Here is a 23,577-nt window from a genome sequence, read left to right as displayed (position 1 = left end):
AGAGAGAAAAAGAATTGACATTTTAACTCAAATTTCAACCATATTTTTTTATATACGGGGTAGGGGGTAGAGAAAAGAACATACCATATACACACTAAAGTATTTTAGGATTTTATATTTAAACTATTTTTCCTATTCACATTTATTTATTTATTTATTTATTTATTTATTTATTTATTTATTTATTTATTTATTTATTTATTTATTTTAGAGAGAGTGCGTGTATGTAGGTGGGGGCAGGGAGGGGCATAGGGAGAGGGAGAGAGAAAGAAGCCCAAGCTGGCTTCATTCCCAGTGCGAAGTCCATCACAGGGCTCGATCTCAGGACCCTGAGATCATGATCTGAGCTGAAATCAAGAGTTGGACATTTAACCGACTGAGCTACCGAGGACCCCAGACGTTTATTTTAATAGAAAATGTATAATTTGAGGAGCCCATTTAACTAAATTTTGTTAGCATAGTTTTTACATTATAACTCATAGTTGTAAATATATACAACATATAGGAAATAGGTCTAAAAGATGGGCACTTATTGGGAGAATCACCACATTTGTGTTTAGGAGACTAATGCCACCTTTGAGTTATCAAATTAAGTTTTAACATGACAGACAAGAATTGATGATTCCTTATTAAAGACTCTTGTTAGTACATCTCTTTTTACCAGGAAGGGGTAAGATGGAATTCCCAGTTGTTATGTAATTAAGTATGCATTTTCAGATAATTTTAGTCTTTGTTTTCAATGCCCTGTTACTCTTTATCTTAGCTTGGACTGCCATAACAAATACCATAGAATGGGGGACTTCAACAACAGAAATTTATTTCTCATAGTTCTGGAAGCTGGAAAGTCTAAGAACAAGGTGCTGACAAGGCAGATTTTTTTCTGAGACCTTTCCTCTGGGCCTGTAGTGGCTGCAATGTCGCCATGTGCTCACAGTTGGGAGAGAATGAGTTTTTGTTTTCTGGTGTCTCTCGTAGGAGTCCCATCATGCGGGCCGCACCCACCTGGCTTCATCTAACCCTAATTACCTTCCAGAGGCTCCATCTCCAAATACCATCACATTGGGGCAGATTTTCAGGGGACACAAACATTTAGTCCATAATACTGTTGACCATGATTTGTGGGTTATTCCATAAAAGTTTAAGTGGTTTTTTCCCCCTGAATATTCTCTTAGAGTATTCCTTAGTTTGACAGATGGGGGAGTCTGACAGTTGTAGATGGTGACATTTAACTGTAGCGGTCGTACATGTGACTTTTAAAATGCTTTTACCACAATGGAGTAATGGTTAGAACAGGATTAATGAGCAGTCATGTAAGGAATGAGCTCAGCCTGAGTGGACTATTTTTCTATTCATGATTTTTATTTACAGTTTCTATCATCTCTGATATTTCATACGCGATGTGTGTACTAAAATGCTGAGTAAAATAGAGAGTATGTCATATCACATTTTTTAAAGTAAAGACCCATCTTATAAACCTATATAACAAATGATCTGCGTAACAGCCAGATAAGCAGGATCAGCTGAAAAGAGTGGGTTCTGTGTTTACATACAGATTCCAGAATAAGGCAGGTACCCCTTTATTTTCACACCTCTGATAGTATGATCCTTCTTCATTCAGTTAGAATCCCACATTAAAATATATCACATACACAGTGTACCTTTGACTTTCAAGATAACTACATGTAGAATTAGACTGTCTGTTGGGACTACTAGATCAATTACTTTGACTTCATTGCTTGGTCAGTTCAGTCAAATAACGGGCTTAAGTGATTTTTTTTTTCCTGCTGGATTTGCCAGGTAACTTCATTTAGCGCATAACTATTGAGCTACCACTATGTCCAAGGGCTGAACTAGGCACTTTGGGGGGATCACAGGATTAGAAGGCATGGTACCAATCTGCGCAGAGTTCACAGTGCAAACTAAGTCATAATGCCTGGCAGAATCAGATTTAGTGCTAAGAGCCTAGAATAAATGGGTTTTGTTGTTGGTTGTTTTCGTTTCAGTAGATTGTAATTGAATGCTCTAGCAATTGCAGAGTAACACGTAGGCTTCCACAAGAATCGAACAGAGGGGAGGGAGGAGAGTGTGCTAATGGGGGGATGGGTAGTGGAGAAGCGTAAGCCACAAACTACAGTCAAAAAAGGAATGGCATTTTAGGGACCAACCTTACAATTAGCCTGGCCTCAGGAGCATGGTATTGAAAAGACTGAGTTACAAGTTAGTGAAACTAGATTATGGAGGGACTAGAACCTCAAGCCAAGGAGTTCAAGATTTTTCTTAGAAGCCCTGGGACCCACTGAGGTTTTTAAGCAGGTTAACCATGAAATAAAGTTAGTGCTTTTGAAAGATGACCCTGGCAGTGATGCATTAAATAGACAGAGGGGAGAGAAGGTTTGTCTTCTTCCCCTGTGCCTTGGCAGCTCTTCTCTGTTCTCACATGCCCAACCCTCCTGCCTGTGCACTCTGGTTGTGCAGAACCCTGACCTCAGAACAATAGATGTGTCCACATTCTGAAGTCCTGCACTCCAGCCATCGGACGCTGATCATGGGAGTCACTCAAACGTACCCTTTGACGCCTCTACACATTTTTGGATGTTCCAGCTTCCACTGAATTCATGAGCAATACTTTTATATGTCTTTGGTTAGCTTCCTTACCTATTACCCTACAGCTTCTCTTCTGGACACCAAACTTTACCATTTTTCTTACCATTAAGAAGTTTGCCGATTTACCCAAATTCACAAGATCATTTGCTGAGATGGATTAAGGGTGATGTGTGACTGGGCCTTTAACTTTGAAACCAGTGACCTGCTGTTAGTTGATCTCATTTTCTTTTCACTTTATTTCTATTTGTGAGAGTCATCTTGGGTCAGAAGAAGCATCTATTGTATGTATAATATAGGTGAGATGCAGGGCTGGAGGTTTTTACATTTGCCTGCTCATTTAATCGTCTCGACAACTTTGTGAAGTTGTTACTTTAATAGACCCATTTTCCACACATCGTGCTTACTCAATGCAGGGTGGCCACAGGGCACATAAGGATGGGGGACAGTATCCATTTGTCATCCTCAGGTGAACACATATATGCATAGTCATTCATTCTCATTCTTCCTGTTGCTCCCCTCCCGCCCTCCCCCCGGCCCCCAGCCTTGGCTTCCCACTAAACTTTTCTCCTCCTGAAAGAACAGAGAAGGGCTAGAAGAGAGGTGGGTGGTGAGGTTGGTAGGATCCTGTTTGTGTGAGTAGAACTCTGGTTTCCAATTGCAAGTGCTCACAACAGCACACAGCAGGAATTGGATGGGACTCTTCTGGACTCCAGGAGGATGCTCTTACACTTGGCCTGCAGAAGGCAGATCCCATCTCTTAGCAGCTCAGAGGCAGTACAGCCACAGGGAGGGCGAACAGGCAGCCAGAACCATGAAGTTCAGCAGGGGCAACATGTTCTCTTTCACTCTGTTTCCCTTGATATGACCTAGCCCTTTAGGGCAGCCACATCATTAACATCCATAGCTGTGGTTCAGATACAACCCTCGGTGCTGTTCCCTAAGCTTGGTCAAGCAGTGTAGTGCCTATCCCATTCCTGTAAAGTTGGTCCTTTGTACCCACACGTAAGACTTCTTTCTTGAACCCAATTTGATCTTTCTGAGGACTTTTTGAATTCCAGTTCTCCCATTTAGTACAGTTGCTTTTATAACTTTATATCCACACCAGTTGATAACTCTGCATCCATGTCTTCATTTAATCACAACTGACATCAAAAAGGACAGAGCTGAAGTCTACATGTTACAACATACCACTCAAGAAACCTCACTCAGGGATGCAATCTAGCCATTCATCCAAAGTCACTGAGTTTAGTCATGTTACCAGTTCATTAATCCAGTTAACCACAATATGGGCAAGCCTCCCTCCCCATTATTTTCTCCAAAGTTCAGCTGTCCAAGAAGACATCAGACTACTACCTTGGCTCCTCACTATGGACCTGATTTCTCCATAAAATGCCAATACAACCCCCCCTCTAAGGGATGTTCTGGGCAGGTGCAAGAAGATGTAAAACAGCACAGGAAAGCTTGATTTCAAACCTAGACCCTGGGTTCCACATCCTGTTCTTTCTCCTCTCTGTCATGCCTTCCAGACATAGGTCGGGCTGTTCAGGAGGTAGACATTCCTGCTCCATGGCTGACTGCTGGGCAGGGAGGCTGCCTGGGGATCTTTTCCAGCTCCCAGCATTCTGTGATTTTATTGATCTTAGGAAATTTGATTTAGGTTTGCTCAGAATTGTTTAGTTAACATACCTTTTTTTTTTTTAAGATTTTATTTATTTGACAGAGAGAGAGAGATAGCTAGAGAGAGCAGGAGTGGGGAGGAGAGGGAGAAGCAGACTCCCCGCTGAGCAGGGAGCCCAACGCCAGGCTTGATCCCAGGCCCCTGGGACCACGACTTGAGCCAAAGGCAGACGCTTCACTGACTGAGCCACCCAGGCATCCCTAACATACCATTTTTGTTTCAGCCTTTCAGTATTATCAACACCTTTTCATACTGATTTGAGAAACATCATAGAATATCTCAAAAGTGTAATTAGCTTTTGAATTTTTTAAAACTTAAAATACGATCAAAACTTTATAACAATTCTTGAGCAATCTAGGTTAGCACTACTCACATAGCATTTCCTTTGCGGAATTCTCAATAGTAAAGTTTAATCCGGAAAAGAACCTGGTTAACTACCCCACCTTGCTTTACTGCTGAACATGTCTTTCCAGCCCCTACTGGGTGCCTAGGGCATCAAGATCTTCTGTGGAGGTGACATGTCCACCCATGCATTCTTTCTGTTTCTTGTTCAATATGGGTGTGTTCTGTCGGCTCACATCTTTCTTTTTAGTGGTAAACATCAAAGGAACACCTCCATCCTCCTCTCTGAGTACCTGCTTTGTATCTACCCTCAGTTTGGAAAAAGGACTGGAGACAGTTATATTATCAGTCAAAGATTTAAGCAATGTAGTAGTCACCAAGAAATTATAAGCAGAATTTTGTATAACCAATTTACCTTCTTTTAACAATGATAAGAATGCCTATGTAATGCATACTTATTTTCATCTAAAAGTTAAAATAATGATTCTTGGACTAATCATAGAAATATTTGTAAACATTTTGAGAATTTTTAGTAAACATAAACCAGTTTACACATGAAGCATACAGACTAATTAGAGCAGGACAAATCTTAATATAATTTCATATGGCTATTTAAGTATCAAAATTATGTACTTTCACGTATCAACATTAGAGAGAAACTATAATGGATCTCTTACTGAATAGCAAAATGCTCCTTGTATACAGTTGACATGTGGATCACATGCCACATTTTAATGAAGTCTTACTACTTTTCACAGTAGTCTATATAAAATATACAGGAAGCTTACAAACAGAAGAATATTATCACTTTTATGTTTTGGGGTGGCAAAGGAATATAACATCACTATTCTATCAGGATATTCCCACAGTTTGGAAAGATTTATTTCATCATGTACATATTCTTATATATTGCCTGGACAATGTCATGCCTATGATCTTTATGTATCCATTAATACAATTTTTGCATCAATACAAAAAAACTATTGGCAGAACATGCTGACTAGTAGATTGGTTCTAAAAGTATTGAGCATGGGGTAAATTAACAGTATGAGAATATTTTAAACTAAAAATAATATTAAAAACTAAAAATAATTTTGCAGTTTTTTCAGTTCTTTGGATAATTATATGGACAGAAGTGAATTTTTCTTCCTTTCAGATACACGTCCTTAAACGAAGCCCTTTTTCTGTGGCCTTATAAGCAAATTATTACCTTTAATTTGTTTTTAGCAAAAAATTTGAAAATACCCAGCACAGTCTTCTTTCTTGCCAGATTCTGAGCTTTGTGATATGCATTCAGCACTAGTTCTTGATAATTTGTTAACAAGGCGTTTTTAACACTTTGGACAGATGCACATACTGTTTTCAATCTTCACGGTTAATTATTCGATTTTGTATTTGATGCCAGAACACCCTGACTCCTAATCACTGCTCATTGTTGCAAGTCCATTATATTCTAACTGTTTGAGTGCTCCCATTGACCTTGAACTGACATTATAAGCTGTGTCTAATCTTTTCAGTCTATATTTCTAATGCTTCTTTTCTTTTTTCCTTTTTTTCTGATCCCTGTTTAGCATCACAATGGGGCTGCCTCTTAGCCCTGCAGCTGACTCCGCCCGCTCGGCAAGGCATGCCCTCTCGCTCATTGCCACTGCCAGACCACCCGCCTTCATCACAACCATAGCCAAAGAGGTGAGCAGAACCTCTCTGTGTGCTCCATTTTCTCATTTAGAGGAATTATTAGAGATTGTGAGCTGAGGGTCCATATTCACAAATAATCCTTCCAGTTTGCTCTAGAACAATGCAAGTTAATAATTTAGTGCTGAAATAAATACATATGTACCTGTGTGCATGTACCCTGAATTCCACAGCAATGCATTCATGACTTGTGCTTTTGTATTCATTTCTGTTCTCAAAGTTAACTCATTTGCGAATATTTGAAATTAATTTTCCAATCTGAAATATAGCAGGCTTATTCAAATTAAAATATACTAAAGATACATTTTATAAATGTGAATATCTGCCTGTAATCAACACTGAACTTATTTAACACTGGCTCTTCAACTGTAAACAAAAATGTAAGTCATAAACTTGCTAATTGTTTTTCCTATTGCATGTCACAGATAAAGACTTGAATGCCAATTGATTCCCACGTTCTTAGTGTTCTAACTAATTGCCCACATCTAACTGAAAAACTAGTAAAGAACAATGAACCAATTATAGGATCTTTCCTATAGGTCTTAGTAGTGGGAGAGAAAGGGAAGGATAATAAGCTCCTACATTTTTTTTTAAAGGTTTGTTCTGTTTCAGCATGAATAATGTGCAGACTTGGTGTCCATGGGGTATGAGCTCTGAGTTGTTTTTCCTGTAGCTATGATGAATTTTTAAAATACTAAATAAATACCTCTGAGTCTGCCCTGATAACCTGAAACCTACTGGGCCCATGTCTGCCCCAGAGCCATCCTTAATAGGCATGCAGCAAATATTTGTGACGTGAAGGTAGTTAGAAGGGAGGAAGGAAGGTTTTAATAGCAGATTGTATGGGTTAATATGAGGTGGTGGGACTTTGAATTCATACCTAAAATAAATCTGTAGAGTAAGGGGATGTGTTTTTCTGATAGTGCCTAGCGTTACAGTGAGGTTACAGTGTATTTAAAATATGTATATGTATGTTATGTATCTATAATTTATAGATATCATATATTTATATGAAGAGTATATATATAAATGAACAGATTTATTACATAACAGAAATATATATATAAATGAACAAATTTATTAGCCATGGAATTTCTTATCAGTTGAATATGCATTGATAGTAATATCGAGTATATTGAATAAACCTTACATACACCTGACCACATATACAGGTCCTATAAATGCCAGCCATAAAACTGCCTCTTTAAAGAGTAAGCAAGTATTTGTGTTAATTGTGTTTTTGAACTTAATTTTCGCCATTTACATATGAATATTTTTAAATGAACTGTTAGAATAGCCATGCTTTGGATTTATTCTACTCCACCTTTAGGTTAGAAAGGTATTTTTAAAATATTTTAATGTCGGGGCGCCTGGGTGGCTCAGTTGGTTAAGCAACTGCCTTCAGCTCAGGTCATGATCCTGGAGTCCCGGGATCGAGTCCCGCATCGGGCTCCCTGCTCAGCAGGGAGTCTGCTTCTCCCTCTGACCCTCCCCCCTCTCATGTGCTCTCTCTCTCTCTCTCTCACTCTCTCTCACTCTCTCTCTCAAATAAATAAATAAAATCTTTAAAAAAATAAAATATTTTAATGTCAATGTTCTACTAATTACCAGTTGATTCCTACATTGTTAGTGTTCTAATATTTCAGTGTAATAGTTCACATTTACTACCTTGTAAAAATAAGTTTTCCACTTCACTTAGAGTTTTAGAGTAAGATCCTGAAGTATTTCTCACTGTTATTACCATCCCCTCCCCTGTCATGCCCACTCCTCCATGGCTGGCCCAGCTCCTATCAGTGTTCTTTCTCCTCTGAATGATTAAGACTTACAGTTTGTATGGGGAAGAAAAATCACAGTGAACTTATATTCTTTACAATGCTTATTATTTTTGGAGGCACGTTCATTCACATGATACACCTTCATTATACAGTACCAAGAATAGTGCCTGGGACACAGGAAGTCTTCTATAAGCATCATTTACTATTACTACCTGAGAGCAAGTCTCATGCCTCTTACTTGCTTGGGTATCTCCTAACCGCTGTCCACCTCAGCACCAAATAGACCAAATTCACAAACCTTCAGTCTGTCTTTTGAAAAATGTCACTGTAGTGTTGTGTTAAAGTCTCATATAATACTCAGGAACTTAGAGAATTTTATTAGAGAATACTTACTAAGTTTTTATTGTACTAAATGCCTTCTTTTGCAATCAAAAGATCTGACCCACCCCAAGAGATTTGTTTTGTTGATTCTTATTTTTTCCCCTCTTGTGTTAACAAGTGAAAAATAAACCAGTGGCTAGAAATGCAAAACTGAATCGAGTATCAGCCGTATCTACAGCATGGGAATGTCTTCACAGGTACACAGACATACAGCTCTTGCAGCAAATACCCAGTCCCAACAGAACATGCACACGACAACTCTTGCACGAGCTAAAGGGGAAATTCTGAGAGTCATTGAGATTCTTATTGAAAAAATGCCCACAGATGTTGTGGATCTTCTTGTGGAGGTAAGAATATCCTGCTATTAAATATTACAGCAACAATCTAAATTAAATATGTCCGTGTAGTAATACGAATCAGCATTTTAATTTCCAAAGAAATAAAAGAAAGAAAATTAAAAGAATTATCTACAGGAAAGAGAGAGAGATAATTAAATGAATTAACTTTTGTACCATTTCTAGGGTCTTATTTAAATTCGTTAAAGATCAAAATGATTGCTGTGTACACTTAACCATTCATAGGGAAGTGTTCTGTATTGGAATAATTGTTAAAGGGTATGTTCTCTTTAATGTCTTTCATTATAAGTAAAACAAAGGATGTAGTGTGCTTGAATAAAAGCTACCTATATTGTTCATAAATATGAATTGCTTTTGAAGTCAACAAGTCTCTCATTTCTTTATTTTACTGCTCTTCTGTTTTTCACAAATAAGGAAAAGGATATCCTGTAGTATAAAGTAACTATAGTGTAGCTTTAGTAAATATACTATAGTTTTAAAGTAAATATTGCAGGGGCGCCTGGGTGGCTCAGTCGTTAAGCGTCTGCCTTCGGCTCAGGTCATGGTACCAGAGTCCTGGGATCGAGCCCCGCATCGGGCTCTCTGCTCAGCGGGAAGCCTGCTTCTCCCTCTCCCACTCCCCCTGCTTGTGTTCCCTCTCTCGCTGTGTCTCTCTGTCACATAAATAAATAAAATATTTTAAAAAATAAATAAATAAAAGTAAATATTGCAGTCAAACTATCTAGAATTTTCATGCAGCTGAGGCCTAAGTTAATAATTTGAATTTTGGAAAGTTAAGTATTTGAAATTAATTTTGGATTTGCATCTTTTCTATAAAGGTTATGGACATCATTATGTACTGCCTTGAAGGATCTTTAGTTAAAAAGAAAGGTCTTCAAGAATGTTTCCCAGCCATCTGCAGGTAAAGAAGCCTTCCACAGCATGCAAAATAAATAATTTTGAAAAATTTTTTAACAGGATGAATTAGTAGTCTTGCCCAGTTAGAAAACCAGTTCTGAATCAATATCTGCTTACTTTCTGAAAACAATTTAGGCTGCTCATAGTCAAAAACACAAATATAATAGAACCATTTGAAATTAGGTCCTGATGAGATTTTCTCAAAACTTAAAAAAATGAGTAAGAGATAACATCTGTTGAGTATGTGTGTGTTCTTATATTCATCACTCAAATTAGCATTTACATTACAAAAGGAAGAGTTTAGGAAGCTTCTTTCTGACTTAGGAGAGAAGGTATATTTTTCAGCCAGGGGAACCTTTCTACCACATTTTCACTGGTAAATTTTATTTTTACTATAAAGGTAGCATTTTTCATTTTGTCCTACTAGTGTAGTGTTTTCCCTATGAGAAAACTGGCCAAGAGCAGTTAGGACTGACATAAATAATGTTGCATATGTTGAACGTAACCAATGATTTTAGACGTATATAGCATTTCATTGTTAGGAAATGAAGGTTTTTTGAATGTAGTAGTGTTTATTTTCCCTTGAAAATAGTTTTTGGTTCTTAAAATGTTTATAGCTTGTGTACATTTTGTTAAAAATTTTTTTTACCTCCAGGTGGTCAGTAGAAATAGTGCTTAAATCTGTGAAAATTATTGTTTTTGTAGAAAACAGAACCAACAGTTAGTAATAGTTACTAGTTACTAACATTTTTCTTTTTAAGACACATTCATCGATCTCCTTCTGTTTGTTCGGTTCTGTGTGCATACAGTAGTGAAAAGCTTTATTTTAGACTGTAAGTTTCCTGAGAGAGGTGATGTTATGTGACACATCATTACAACTTCTGTATCTCCTGGCATTTGAATAAGTATTTGCTGAATTAATTGTACTCCATGAGTCTTCCAGCGTCTTTTTTCATATTTATAATAGACTCTGTTATCATAAACCCTTCCTTTTGCTGTTGCTGAGTCATGCCACCCAGAAATTAAAACCAAAAGGAAAAGATTGTGCTGGAATATACATGTGTACAGATGCATATTTTCTTGTGGTACAGATTAGGTGTGTTAGAATGCAGGCATTTTTAAACATCATGCCACATTAATTCTGGTTTGTGTTCTTTTTGTTAGAAGTTGTATGTATAAAATCTTTTCATGCAGTTAACTGATCAGAGTACATGTAGCTGCTATAGTCCCAGTCAGTCGTTCTCTAAGGAAATGCCTATGTGAAAATGGACCCTGGGATGTCTTCTTTATAGAGGTGATGATCATTGTAGAGCTGAGTGTTAGAGTGTTAGCAGGTGTTAGCAAAGGATTCCTTATAGCACCAGGCTTGGTGATGTAAAATAAGCCTCCCGAAGTTAACATGAGGAAATTGTCCAGTTTTTCAAGGGCCTGTCTTTGCCCTTGCTGGAAGCCTGCCTGCCCTGCAAGCAGCACCTTCAGTTCCTTAGGTCACCCTAGTTTGCTGGTGTCCTCTTTTGTTTGCTGGTGTTTCTTTGCCAGAGAGTAAGGATTCTGCTGGGATGCTAAGAGGCATACTCAGTACCAGGTTATTCTGATTTGGCAGAAAGCAATCGTATTTTGTTTATTAATTTAATAACATCTATTGAACACCTACTGTGTGTCAAGTACTAGCTAGGCCCTGGGGATACAATGATGAATAACATGATTTCCTCATGGAGTACACAGGGTCTAATAGGGTAGGTGATTATTAAGAACGATAATTCCAGGGTGCTGTGTTATGTGCCAGAGTAGAATTACATACCAGAGACAAGGTTGGGCAATAAATGGCAGTGCTTAACTCTAGGTAGAGGGGGCTTAGAAAGTTTCACAAAGGAGAAGTAGAATAATAATAATAACAATAATAATAATAATAATAGAATCTTAGATAGTTAAACAAAAGAGAAGGCAGACAAATAATAATCTCCTTTTATTAAAGGAGAAACATGTTTTAATAAGAGTGACTGCCAAGTGGAGAGAAGGATTTGTCCCCCACGAGGGTTTGGGTTGGTGGTGGTGGGAGTGGCGATGGGTTCTGGGAAAGCCTCACAGAAAAGTTAATGAAGCTAGCTTTGCAGAATGAACCAGTGTGTGCCATCTGGAATTGCAGAAAGAACCAGATCAGTAAATGTCTCGAGACATAAAAGTATATAGTGACTTTGGCAAATTCTCTGTGGTAGTGGCCAGAATGCAGGTTGAGGGTAGAAGGCTTACTATGGTGCCAGAGCATGGGGCTTTGAATTCCATACAAAGGAATTTGGCCATTATTCTGTAAGCAGTGGCGAATCAGCAGAGTTTAAGCAAAAGCATGTAGTTCTTGGGCCAGAACATAGTTGATAAGACCTAATCTTATGAAACTTCAGACTTAAAACAAACAGTTGTTAACTATGAAATTAGGTTAGATAATATAGCTGTGGGTATAGAAGACACAAAGGCCCGTTTATGTGAAAGCCCATAAACATCAAAAGGCGATTAGCAATGTAAGGTTGTTGCGTATGCTAAATGTTAGTTGGAACATGCAATAAGTTATGGAGGACTTCAGAGAACATTAAGCTTAGATAGGGCCTCAGAAATTTTACTGGTCGATGCCACGCTACCTACTAGCTGATTTATACTAGGTTGATAAATGCACAACAAAGATAATCAACATAGCAACAGAAATCAAAATTCTTTTATTGAATCTCTGCTGTGTCTGTGCCATTGTTCTGGGTGCCTTACAGCACCTGTGAGCCCCCTACCCTATTTGTAAATGCTTTTCACTAAATATGAAACTCCGATCAAAGTCAATGAAGTGAGTATCTGTGGTCCAGTCATGTGGCATTTGTTTTTACAATCTTTATATAATGTTGTAGTCTTTTTTTGTTAATTTTTCTTTTCTTTCTTTTACCATATTTTATTATTTTATTATTTTTATTTTTTCCTTTACCCTATTTTAAAGATGCTATGGGTTTTAGCTTAGGCTAAGCTCTGTAATGTTGCTGTATACCAATATCCAGTTGTTATGGTCGGTAGATCATAAAAAGGTGTTAAAAAACTTCATTAAGTATTTTTTAAATGAAATATTCTGGGCGCCTGGGTGGCTCAGTTGGTTAAGCGACTGCCTTCAGCTCAGGTCATGATCGTGGAGTCCCGGGATCGAGTCCCACGTCAGGCTCCTTGCTCAGCAGGGAGTCTGCTTCTCTCTCTGATCCTCTTCCCTCTCGTGCTGTCTCTCTCTCATTCTCTCTCTCTCTCAAATAAATAAATAAAATCTTTTAAAAAAAAAATAAAATAAAAAATAAATGAAATATTCTTTTTAAATGAAGTATTCATTTAATGAAGTATTCATTTAAATGAAATATTAAATGAAGAATGCTCAGGATTTAGATATTCAGAGAATGTTAGTTTCCTGTGGGTCTCCCTATCTTAATAATGTGGAAAAACCAAAATGTATATAAGAAATTACTTAATAAAGATTTTAAAGTATTTTATATGCATACAGACTACAGAATGGCATTAGTATTTTCATATATGTAAAAAAAATTGGTTTACTTCCCAAAATATTATATAATTTTTAGTCAATGTTATAAAGGTGGATATTCACATCTAAAGTTGTATTTAATTCAGTTAGGAGTTAATCTGGTATCCCAAAGTCATCGAATATTTAAAAATCAAAAGTACTCTGACTTGGGTTATACATAAAATTCACAGTTTTCTGTGAGTACCAAGACGAAGTAGCATCATTGAATACTGAATAATCCTGAGGTTGGGTCTCTTGGTTTTTTGTTTTGTTTAATTTTTTAACCTTGACCAATGGGCTTATGATTCTGATATGCATCTACGTTTTGAATGTTCAGTTCAGGATTTTAAAACTTTAATGAACATTAACATTTTAACATTAAATTGGTAGTTTGTCTAAGCTTTCCTTTATTGTTGGAAATTTGACAGCTATTTCTCAGATTGCATGTTACAGTAAAATTTCCATTTTACTATTGTTATGAAAGTCTTGGGTTTTGACTTAGGCTGATTCCTGTGTATTGTTATATACCAAGAGTCAATTTTATTCAGGTTTTATTATTTCTTTTATCTATTCAGGTTTATTTTACAATTATATGACTCCATATGTAATTTGAGTGGTGAATTCATCTACTCAATTATACTGTTAACTGAATTTGTCCTCTGACATCTTTTTTTATTTTTAAAGATTTTATTTATTTATTTGACAGAGAGAGACACAGCGAGAGAGGGAACACAAGCAGAGGGAGTGGGAGAGGGAGAAGCAGGTTTCCTGCTGAGCAGGGGCTCGATGCGGGGCTCAATCCCAGAACCCTGGATTCATGACCCGAGCTGAAAGCAGACACTTAATGACTGAGCCACCCAGGCACCCCTGTCCTTTGACATCTTTATTCAAAACATATTTAAAGTTTAAGCTACAAATTGTAAATTCTTTGAAAGAAAAAAGGAGTAATACAAGAAGTTTGATTTATCTAATTTGGTTTATATAATAGCTTTTCTATCAATTTTTAAAACTTCTTTTAATATCTTCTGCTTGAAAGTAGAAATGCATTAGGACACATGCCAGTAAAATTTGGTAGACATTCTTACTTAGCACTGACCAAAGCTCACTTGCTGATATTAAAACCTGAGGTTACAGCAAAGCATTAATCCATAATTAGCTGGGGTAAGCCGTAAGTTTGGGTCTAAACTTAGCAGCTAGCATGCAAAGAGGCACAGACCATCAATACCTAAGTCACAGTGTTCATATGGTAGAACGGTTCAAAACAAATATTCCTGTTTATAAGCCTGAGATCCACATGCAGTTGAGAGTCCTCATACAAAAGACATAAAATATGTATGTAGTTTATAGACCTTGTAGTTTAAGAGGTTTTGTGACTCTCAAGAATGTGTTAGAAGGATGCTCACACAACTAAATATTAAACAAAGTACAGCCATCACTTACTAGTTGAGAGAACTAAGGACACAGATGAGAAGGCGAAGTTTAAAAACTGGTATTGAGAGCTCACTCCCAGTTAGGCACTGTGGGGAATAATGATCTCCAAGTGCGGTTCCTAGACCATCTTCAAGAGAATTACCTGATTTCTAGGCTCCACCGGAGAGACACTACCTCAGACTATTACGAAGCCTGGAAACCTGCATTTAGCAGCCTCCCCTGATGATTCTTAAGTACACTAAAGTTTGAAAATGAGTACTCTAATAATCCAAAACCAAGAAACACAAAACCTGAGTCATTGTTCTTAATGACCGTGTTCTGATATATAAAACCTTGGATCCTTGAATGCTTATTTGTTTCTATATTGAATAAGCTTAGAAGAACGCCAAGGAAACACCTGAAGACATTCCTTCACTTCCTCTGTTCCAGTGATGCACTATTAGTTTTTTAAAGAGTTGCCCTTAGACTGTATCATGGAATGCCTGCCAAAGATGTTAACTTCAAACTGGTCATTGATTGGCTTTTATTTAAAACTCAGTTGGAAAAAACAGAACACTTAGGAGATAGTTTAAAAAACACATAGCCCATCCTTCAGCTCAGCTCATGATCTTGGAGTCCTGGGATCCAGCCCCACGCTGGGCTCCCCGCTCAGCAGAGAGTCTGCTTCTCCCTCTCCCTCCGCCCCTCCCCCTGCTCGTGCCCTCTCTCTCTCTCTCTCTCTCATGAATAAATAAAGATCTTTAAAAATAAATAAAAAAATAAGTCCAAAACCTTTAAAAATAAATAAGTAAAAATAAAAAACACATAGTCCATCAAACAAAACAAAACACATGGTCCATTTATTCCTCTACCTGTTCAAGTTTATATCCATAGAGTAAATTACACCATCGGAGAGCTGCCTTATTGGACCGTGTTGTCTGGTCTCCTTTGCAGTTGCGTCCCCAGGTTCCCCTTCAGGACTATACCTGCGGTTTGTGTTGAGGAATCTTCCGGGAGAGTGTCACTGTGTTGTGTTCTGTAAGCTTCCCTAAGTCCTTCATGGAGTATGTGAATATACATGTATGTGTGTGTGTATGTGAAATGGACACATATTTAAATCTTATTTCAAAAGCCATGGAAACAAAAATAATTGTACACAAAATACCAACTATGATTATTTTCTAAAATGATTTAAAAGTCCTTGTATTAACTGTCCTTGATCTTCCTGGAGTAGTCTATGTATCTGTAGATATTTATCTATAATCTATTTACTGAAAGATACAAAAATCACATGATTTTAACTACTGTATAAACTTTATAGTCATAGATTTAAATATTTCCTAATACACATTTTAGTTCCAGGGATATTATTAATAATGTAGAAGTGTCCATTAATAATAGAAGAAAATTACTTAAATTTCAATGCCCTCGAGAGACGGTAGCACATACATCCTTCAAAAAACTGATACACAAAATAGTTCTGCCAGATTTTTCATCACTATAACAAATAAGGCTATATTATTATTTAGGAAATAAGGTGCATTCCTTTTAGAACACAGATATATTAGCAGTAAGATTCTTGAAACATTGAATTACTTTTATGTTTATGAATAAGAGTCAGAGGTACAGTCAGGTAATTTGAAGAAATGAATTCCTCCAGATTCTTGCTGGACTTGTTGGCCTTTGCTTTGCCTTTGTCAGGCTCCTAGATGATCTTCAAAGAGGCATCATCTGGCACTCTAGATCATTGCTGTTGGAGGCAGAAGTACAGAGGGCTCTGAGTAACGTACATTTAATTGCCTGGATATAAATAATACAGCGTCCTTAGTTAAATGTACCCTAGACACAAAGTAGAACTAACTTTTTTCAAGGAGTGGAAGATACACATTTGCTGGAGTTTTCTCAGAATTCCTTTTTCAAAGGTAGTTACTGGGATGCCTGGGTGGCTCAGTCAGTTGAGCATCTGCCTTCGGTTCAGGTCATCGGGCTCCCAGCTCTGCAGGGAGCCTGCTTCTCCCTCTGCCTGCCATTCCCCCTGCTTGTGCGTGCTCTCTCTCTCTCTCTCTCTCTCTCTCTCTCTCTCTCTCGCAATTAAATGAATAAAATCTTAAAGAAAAAAGTAAAATGTAGTTACCAACTGCTGTGTTGCTGAACTTGGATATCCTTGTGAAGTCCCTCATTTAACAGACCAGTCACCAGTCAACACTGAGCATGCCATGCCTAACTCAGTTTGATTAATTTTCCTCTTTTGGTGACCGTATAAACACTGACTCATTTTACATGACTGTATTTGATGCAGCAGCATAAAAAATCAAAGTGTAAAAATACACAGATGTTACTGAACTAAGAGAAAAGCAGTATAGAACACATATGTGTGACACACTTATTCTAAAATGAATATAGGTTTCTTATTCATTTTGTAAAAATATTCTTTTGCTAGTCTCAGAATAAAAAATTTAAGCTCTTGTAAGCTACTGCCTATCAAAGCTCAGGTAGAAAGGAAGATAAAATACCTCTGGAAATATAATGGAATTATGTAATTTTAAAATTTGAGGCTATTTTATTATGTTCTTGTGGACTAGTAGTGACATAATGCATAGCAAATAAAGGATTAGGGATTTAAAAATGAAATTATAAGTTGATGGGAAAGTATGATTATATTTGGAAATATAAAAGGTTTCAGGATTTTTTTTTATAGCAACAGATACGTATGCCTCTAAATGCAATTTTTAGTCACTTATGACTCCTCAATTATGCACATTTTAAGTCGCTTGGAGGGGCTTTTGTATCCACTTCCTTTATAGCGCCCTGTAGCAAGTAGGAGAGGGCTTCTCTGGCCAAAAGCCACATGCCCCAGAATTCCCAGGTAGATCTATTTCATGCATTTTTATTCCCTTAAGTTGAGGCGATTAATTTGACATATAACTAAGAGTGATTTAATTTTTATGCCTTCTAAAGACTTATCAAATAAATTCACAGATTCAAAAGAAATCCTTTGGTGGGCTCTGTCTCAATTTTTAGTTAAGAAAGTGTGAACACTGATGTAGATACTCAGGAACCGATTTCATCATAATAAACGGCGCCAGTTCATTCACTTAAACATGACCTTGCTGCGTTATTTTTATAGAATGGCAAGTTGTAGAATGTTGAATCTGAAAAGGACCTTATGTTACGCATTATGTATTCCTATCCTTCATTTTACAAATGGACAAGTTTAAGAACATTTTTGTGCTGACAGATGGCAGTGAAGCCCAGCTCTGCTGAACAGATCTCACACCTGCTCTGTGTTATGCAGGGGAGAGTCCACAGGCATGGACACATCAGGCGACACACAGAGCTGCGTCATCCCGTCAGGGGACGAGAAGGCTCCTGTTGTGTTCCGGGCCCTGGTCTCTTGCTGCTGCATTCTTCATCCCATGCTCTTTCCCCTCCTCTTGGACCACGCTCTCTGGAGGACGCTGCTCTCCATTATCCTTCCCTCTCTCTGGCGCCTCATCCTCCGCCTGGAAGCAACACTCTGTTGTCTCTCATTGAGCAGCCCTCCCTTCCCTCTACATCTCATCTGTCCACTTCCTGCCCTCTCGTCTCCCCTCTTCCCGGAAAAGGGGTCTACACTCTGTTCATTTTGTCACCTGATCTGATCTTTGCTCCCACTATTTTGCTCATATCTCTCTCTCTCCCTCTCCCCACCCGGTTACAATTTTTCGATTGTCCGGTGTTTTTCAGTCTTTAGTGATTCTCAAACTTTCTGGTCTCAGAACTCCTTAAAATTAAAGACCCAAAAGAGTTATTTGAAATACTAAATGCAGTTCATGTTGATCTAAAAACACATTTTTATGGAAAATAACTACTCTGCCCAAACAAAAAAAAATACTGAGAAAGTAGTATTGCTTAACATTTTTTCAGATTTCTCTAATGTCTGGCTTAATAGGAGACAGGTGGATTTTCATATTGGTGCCTGTCTTTAATCTGTTGCCATGTGTTGTTTTAATTGAGTATGTGGTGAAAAATCTGGCCTCACATAGATACAGAATTGAAAATAGGAGGAATGTTTCAATAGCCTTTTAAGATAATTTTGCATCTTCTTTAGTAGTTCACCAAAACTCAACATGTGGTCATGTGGTCATTTTTAAAGGCCAGCCACAATGTAGACTCTGCAATCATACTGAACTTTTCATACTGGTGTATTTAATTCATTGGTACATCTTGCACTTTGAGTGGGTCTTTCTCCCATGTGTGACTTTGTAACATTATGCATTTGTCTTTGGAAAATATTGGTCCCTGAGTTATGTAGATTGTCCATATATTGTCACATTGCAACACTCAATATCAAAAAATCACTTTTGCTAATATTACTGCTGATCTCATGAAAAAGCCAGAATTCTGATTCAAGAGTCAGAATGTAAATAAAGTTAATAATTTTTACTGCCTCGTCAGGGACATTCTCAAGTGAAAATGCCCTGGGGTTTAGTTCTGTTTACCACCAGCGCATGGCCGTGAGGTCATTAAGGACGGCTGGTAGAGTGCGGTGCCGTGGCCTTGATTGAGGTTGACGCACCAGCAGCTTCACCTGGTCTTGCTCTAACACTGTCAGTGCAAAGTCAACCCAAAGAACTGATCAGGTCATGTCTCAGTCTCTCAGAGAAGTAGTTTTGATCTCACAAACTTCCCAACAGGAGCCTGAGGTCCCACAAGGCGTCTGCAGACCACCCTTTGAGAACCGCTGATGTAGCGGAGCCTTTTGTTGCATTGAAATGTGAAACTTTTTTCTTCTTAATTAAAACTCTTCTACTTTCTGCACCCCTTTAAATCCCCAAGATTAATAGATAGGTTATATGATAACCTTTTCTGGGATCCAGTGTCCGGGGAGGAGGTAGGCTAGACTTCAGGAAGACCAGGGATTAGTTTTTCTGAGGCTCGGTACAAATTCTGAAATCGATTCTACTTACTTTAAAGGACCCTTCGCTTCTCTGGGGATTCCTGCCTCTCCCCACAGTGCTGTGCCGCTGCTCTCGGAAGGGGGCCTCCTTAACCCTGGACTTCCTGTGTTACACATGCCCTGGGATCTATAATAGCTGGCAGCCAGACTGACCATCATTTAGGACTCACGTTACAGATGATATTATATTAAATGGGTTAGACCTGTATTTCTTCAAATCCCAATCTCAAATTCACTGTGCTGAGGGCACCTCGGTCTTTTTTCTGCTCCTTGAATAGAGCCATGCTTATTTCTCCTCAGGACTTTGGTTCCCGCTAGTCCCTCTGCCAGTAACAGTCCTCCTCAGGATCTTGCCGTGGCGTGTCTGGTCTTCTCATTCACATCCACTCCCCAGACCTCCCCGTCTCCCCACCACCACTATCACATTGCCATTTTATCTTCATAGAGCTGATGTCATCTGAAGTCACCTTGTTGATATTTGTACTTCCTCGTTAGGTGCATAAGAGCAGGGACCCTGTCTGGTTGCTTTCCTGTTATGTTCCCAGCACCGCTAGCTGTTGGAAGAATGCACTCGAAGACCCTGTACCCTCAGCGAGGCTTCACAGGATCTGCTGCTCAGACAAAGGGACAGGGCAGGCACAGCCAGGCCTCTCCTTCACCCCTCACCTCTGCCAGCCAAGCCTCCCCTTCTCTCTTTCTCAGCTGCCTCTTCCCAATCCTAAATTGCACCTCATCCCATTGATTCCAAAGTTATGCTGTAGTCTCTTCTTGGCAGCCTAAGCGCTTACTAAGTATTTAGCTTGCTTTTATTTCATTGAAACCAGATTCCCAAAGGTATAGAATATAGATGAAATCTTAAGATATATATTCTGTACACACACACACACACCCCCACACACACAGAGACACACACACACAGACACACACAGACACACACACACACAGACACCATATATAGAGAGAGAGAGAGAGAGAGAGAAAATGAGAGAGTGAGTCTACTTTCTCAAAGATAGGAGACTCTGAGTCAACAATTCTCAACCCTCTTGGTCTCAGGACCCCTTTATACTTAAAAATTATTGAGGGCCCCAAAGAACTTTTTTTAAAGATTTATTTATTTATTTGAGAGAGAGAGAGAGCATGAGCAGGAGCGGCAGAGGGGGAGGGAGAAGCAGGCTTCCCGCGGAGCAGGGAGCCCGATGCGGGGCTCGATTCCAGGACCCCGGGATCATGACCTGAGCGGAAGGCAGACGCTCAACAACTGAGCCACCCAGGCGCCCCAAGTTAAAGGTTTTTAAAAGAAAACACAGGGAGTACCTATCTTGTTGTACTATTTTTTTTTAACCTATTGAAGTTTTGTGGAAAAAGTCAATTAGGTAGAAATCAGAGCATAGTTTTAACATAGTATCACCATTGTGCTTTTAAATGCATATTATTTGGGCTCAGGTCATGATCCTGGAGTCCCGGGATCGAGTCCCACATCGGGCTCCCTGTTCAGCAGGGAGTCTGCCTCTCCCTCTGACCCTCCTCCGCTCATGCTCTCTCTCAAATAAAATCCTTAAAAATAAATAAATAAATAAAAGCATATTATTTGTGGTAATGAAATGTTACTCAGCACTAAAAAAAATGAGCCATCAAACCTTGAAAGACATGAAGGAACCTTAAATGCTTATTACCGAGTGAAAGAAGCCAATCTGAAAAGGCTTACATACTGTTTGATTCCAACTATATGACATTCTGGAAAAGGCAAAGCTGTGGTTAAATTCAGCAAAACCATAAAAACATTTTAAATTTCAATGCCAATACTACTAAAATGCAGGTGATTTATCCATTTACAGTAAGTTAGAGAAATTTATACCCTGAGCACTTTAACCCTTCCTCCTTACCACTACTACTATCTTTTTAGTATCTACTAAGAAGTCCAAGTATTTGAGCCATTGAATATATTGTTCAGGCCTATGCATAGACTGAGAACTTCATTCTTGGCAATGAAATACGCAATGTAAAAGAATATACACTATAATTTTTGCAAAGTGATCACTGACTCAGTAGTAAGAGATTCACAATCACATTTAACATAATATTTCATTCAATGACAGCCAATTCTACATATGGAAATAGCTCAGATTTTGGAGTCAGAAGCATTTGTTTGCCTCATAAACACCTACTCATCTTTTTAAATTCACCTAAAACATCACCAGTTCTTTTTCCTCCCATATACTGTTACCTGGTCCCTTCTTTATGTCCTTCCCATCATACCACCTGGGACTCTTCCATGCGTCCTGGAGTCCCTTTTATCACAGCCTGCGACATCTCTCTGATTTACCGTTCTGTCTCTGCCAAGCCAAATTACGGCTTTTGAAGCAGAACAGTGCGATGCCTGAGTGACCAGATGTAGCTGAGAAGCCCACGCTAGCCAAGCCCTGCACCGTCCACAGAGCAGACACACATTACATGTCCACTGAGGAAGGGAATACATTCTAAAATACTTTCAGAAAATTTTAATCAAGAAAATCCACATGACTGCTTAAATTATTTTACTTTGTTAAATCACCTGAACTCCATTTATTGATTCTTATTTCTTCAGTGACTTTTTTTCTAATTTTGGAATTGGGTACTGTGATTTATCATTTATATGGCAAAACCCAGCCAATTAAAATATTCTCATATCAATTTTCAATTCTAAAAATAAACACTATCTAGCATTATTTAAAATAACCGGATGGTATAAACCATAATAGAGTGACTAATTAATTAAAATTTCTCATCACTGAGTGATTGAGAATGATATGCTGTCATCAAAAATACTGAATGCTCACCATTACACATCACTTAAGTTCATATTGATTTCTTGACTTTTTATAATGAATAGATTATATATTTTTAAAAATGGACTTTACTTTTTTTTTAAAGTTTTTATTCATTTATTTTGAGAAAGAAAGTACGTGTGAGCGAGAGAGGAAGGGCAGAGGAAGAAGAGGAGGGAGAGAAGCAGATTCCCTACTGAGCAGGGAGCCGGATGTGCCCCCCGCAACACAGGGCTCAATCCCAGGACCCCAAGATCATGACCAGAGCCAAAATTAAGAGTCTGACGCTGAACCGGCTGAGCCACCCAGGAACCCCAAAAATGGACTTTCCTTTTTAGAGCAGTTTTAGATTCACAGCAAAACTGAGAAGTACAGAGTTTTCCCAAATACTCCTGGCCCCCAACATGCACAGACTCCTCTATTATCAACAGCTACCTCTCAAGAATGGTATATTTGTTACAACTGATGAATTTACACTGACACATTATTATCACCCAGAGTCTGTAGATTACGTTAGGATTCTCTCTCGGTATTGTACATTCTACGGGTCTGGACAAATGTATAACGACTCATTCACCACTGTAGTATCATACAGAGTAGTTTCTGTACCCTAGAAATCCTCTGTGCTCCACCTATTCAACCTCTCTTCCCCACCAACCCCCTTGGTAACCACTAATCTTTTTATTGACTCCACAGCTGACTTTTGTTGGGAACATCTTAGTATGATTTTATATAGAAAATGTACTTTATGTTGAAACATGTTTATTCACTCATGTCCTCTAAATGTAATTATTGTTTACCAACAGTTGTTTCCATTAAAAGATACTAGAGCTGTGACATACCATACAGCCATTAAAAAGATTGAGGTCAATCCATTTCTACTGATACGGGAAGGTGGCAGTAGAAGAGAAACTTAGAGAGAAATTCTCAAAGTTTCAAAAGAGCATGTAAAATAAAATCATTTTTGAAGAAGAAAACTATATGTAAGCATTGATATTCATGCTTGTATGTGTATGCATATGAAGAGAGGAAAAAATCTGGAAAGGACATACTCCAAAGTATTTCTCATGATTACCTGGGGTGCTGAAAGGGATTGGTAGTAAAGGGTAACCTTCCTTTCTTAACTGTTTATTTTTCATATTTTCTGTGTTTCTTTTTTTT

General features: G+C 38.2%; 1 protein-coding gene across 4 annotated transcripts in view; it reads left to right on the top strand.

The window, feature by feature from the left end:
- WDR7 (WD repeat domain 7) overlaps positions 1–23,577 on the top strand; it is a 365,699-nt gene that overhangs the window by 268,387 nt on the left and 73,735 nt on the right. For all 4 annotated transcript variants that reach the window (XM_073898127.1, XM_025886347.2, XM_073898126.1 and 1 more), the window contains 3 exons: positions 6,196–6,313; positions 8,673–8,822; positions 9,650–9,732. In XM_073898127.1, the coding sequence (XP_073754228.1) occupies positions 6,196–6,313; positions 8,673–8,822; positions 9,650–9,732 (351 nt within the window). The remainder of the gene's footprint in view (positions 1–6,195; positions 6,314–8,672; positions 8,823–9,649; positions 9,733–23,577) is intronic.

The sequence above is a fragment of the Callorhinus ursinus genome, unplaced genomic scaffold (assembly GCF_003265705.2).
Source record: "Callorhinus ursinus isolate GAN/ISIS: 27379988/994484 unplaced genomic scaffold, GSC_fseal_2.0 scaffold11, whole genome shotgun sequence".
NCBI classification, from domain to species: domain Eukaryota; kingdom Metazoa; phylum Chordata; class Mammalia; order Carnivora; family Otariidae; genus Callorhinus; species Callorhinus ursinus.
This window is presented reverse-complemented; position numbering and strand designations above follow the sequence as displayed.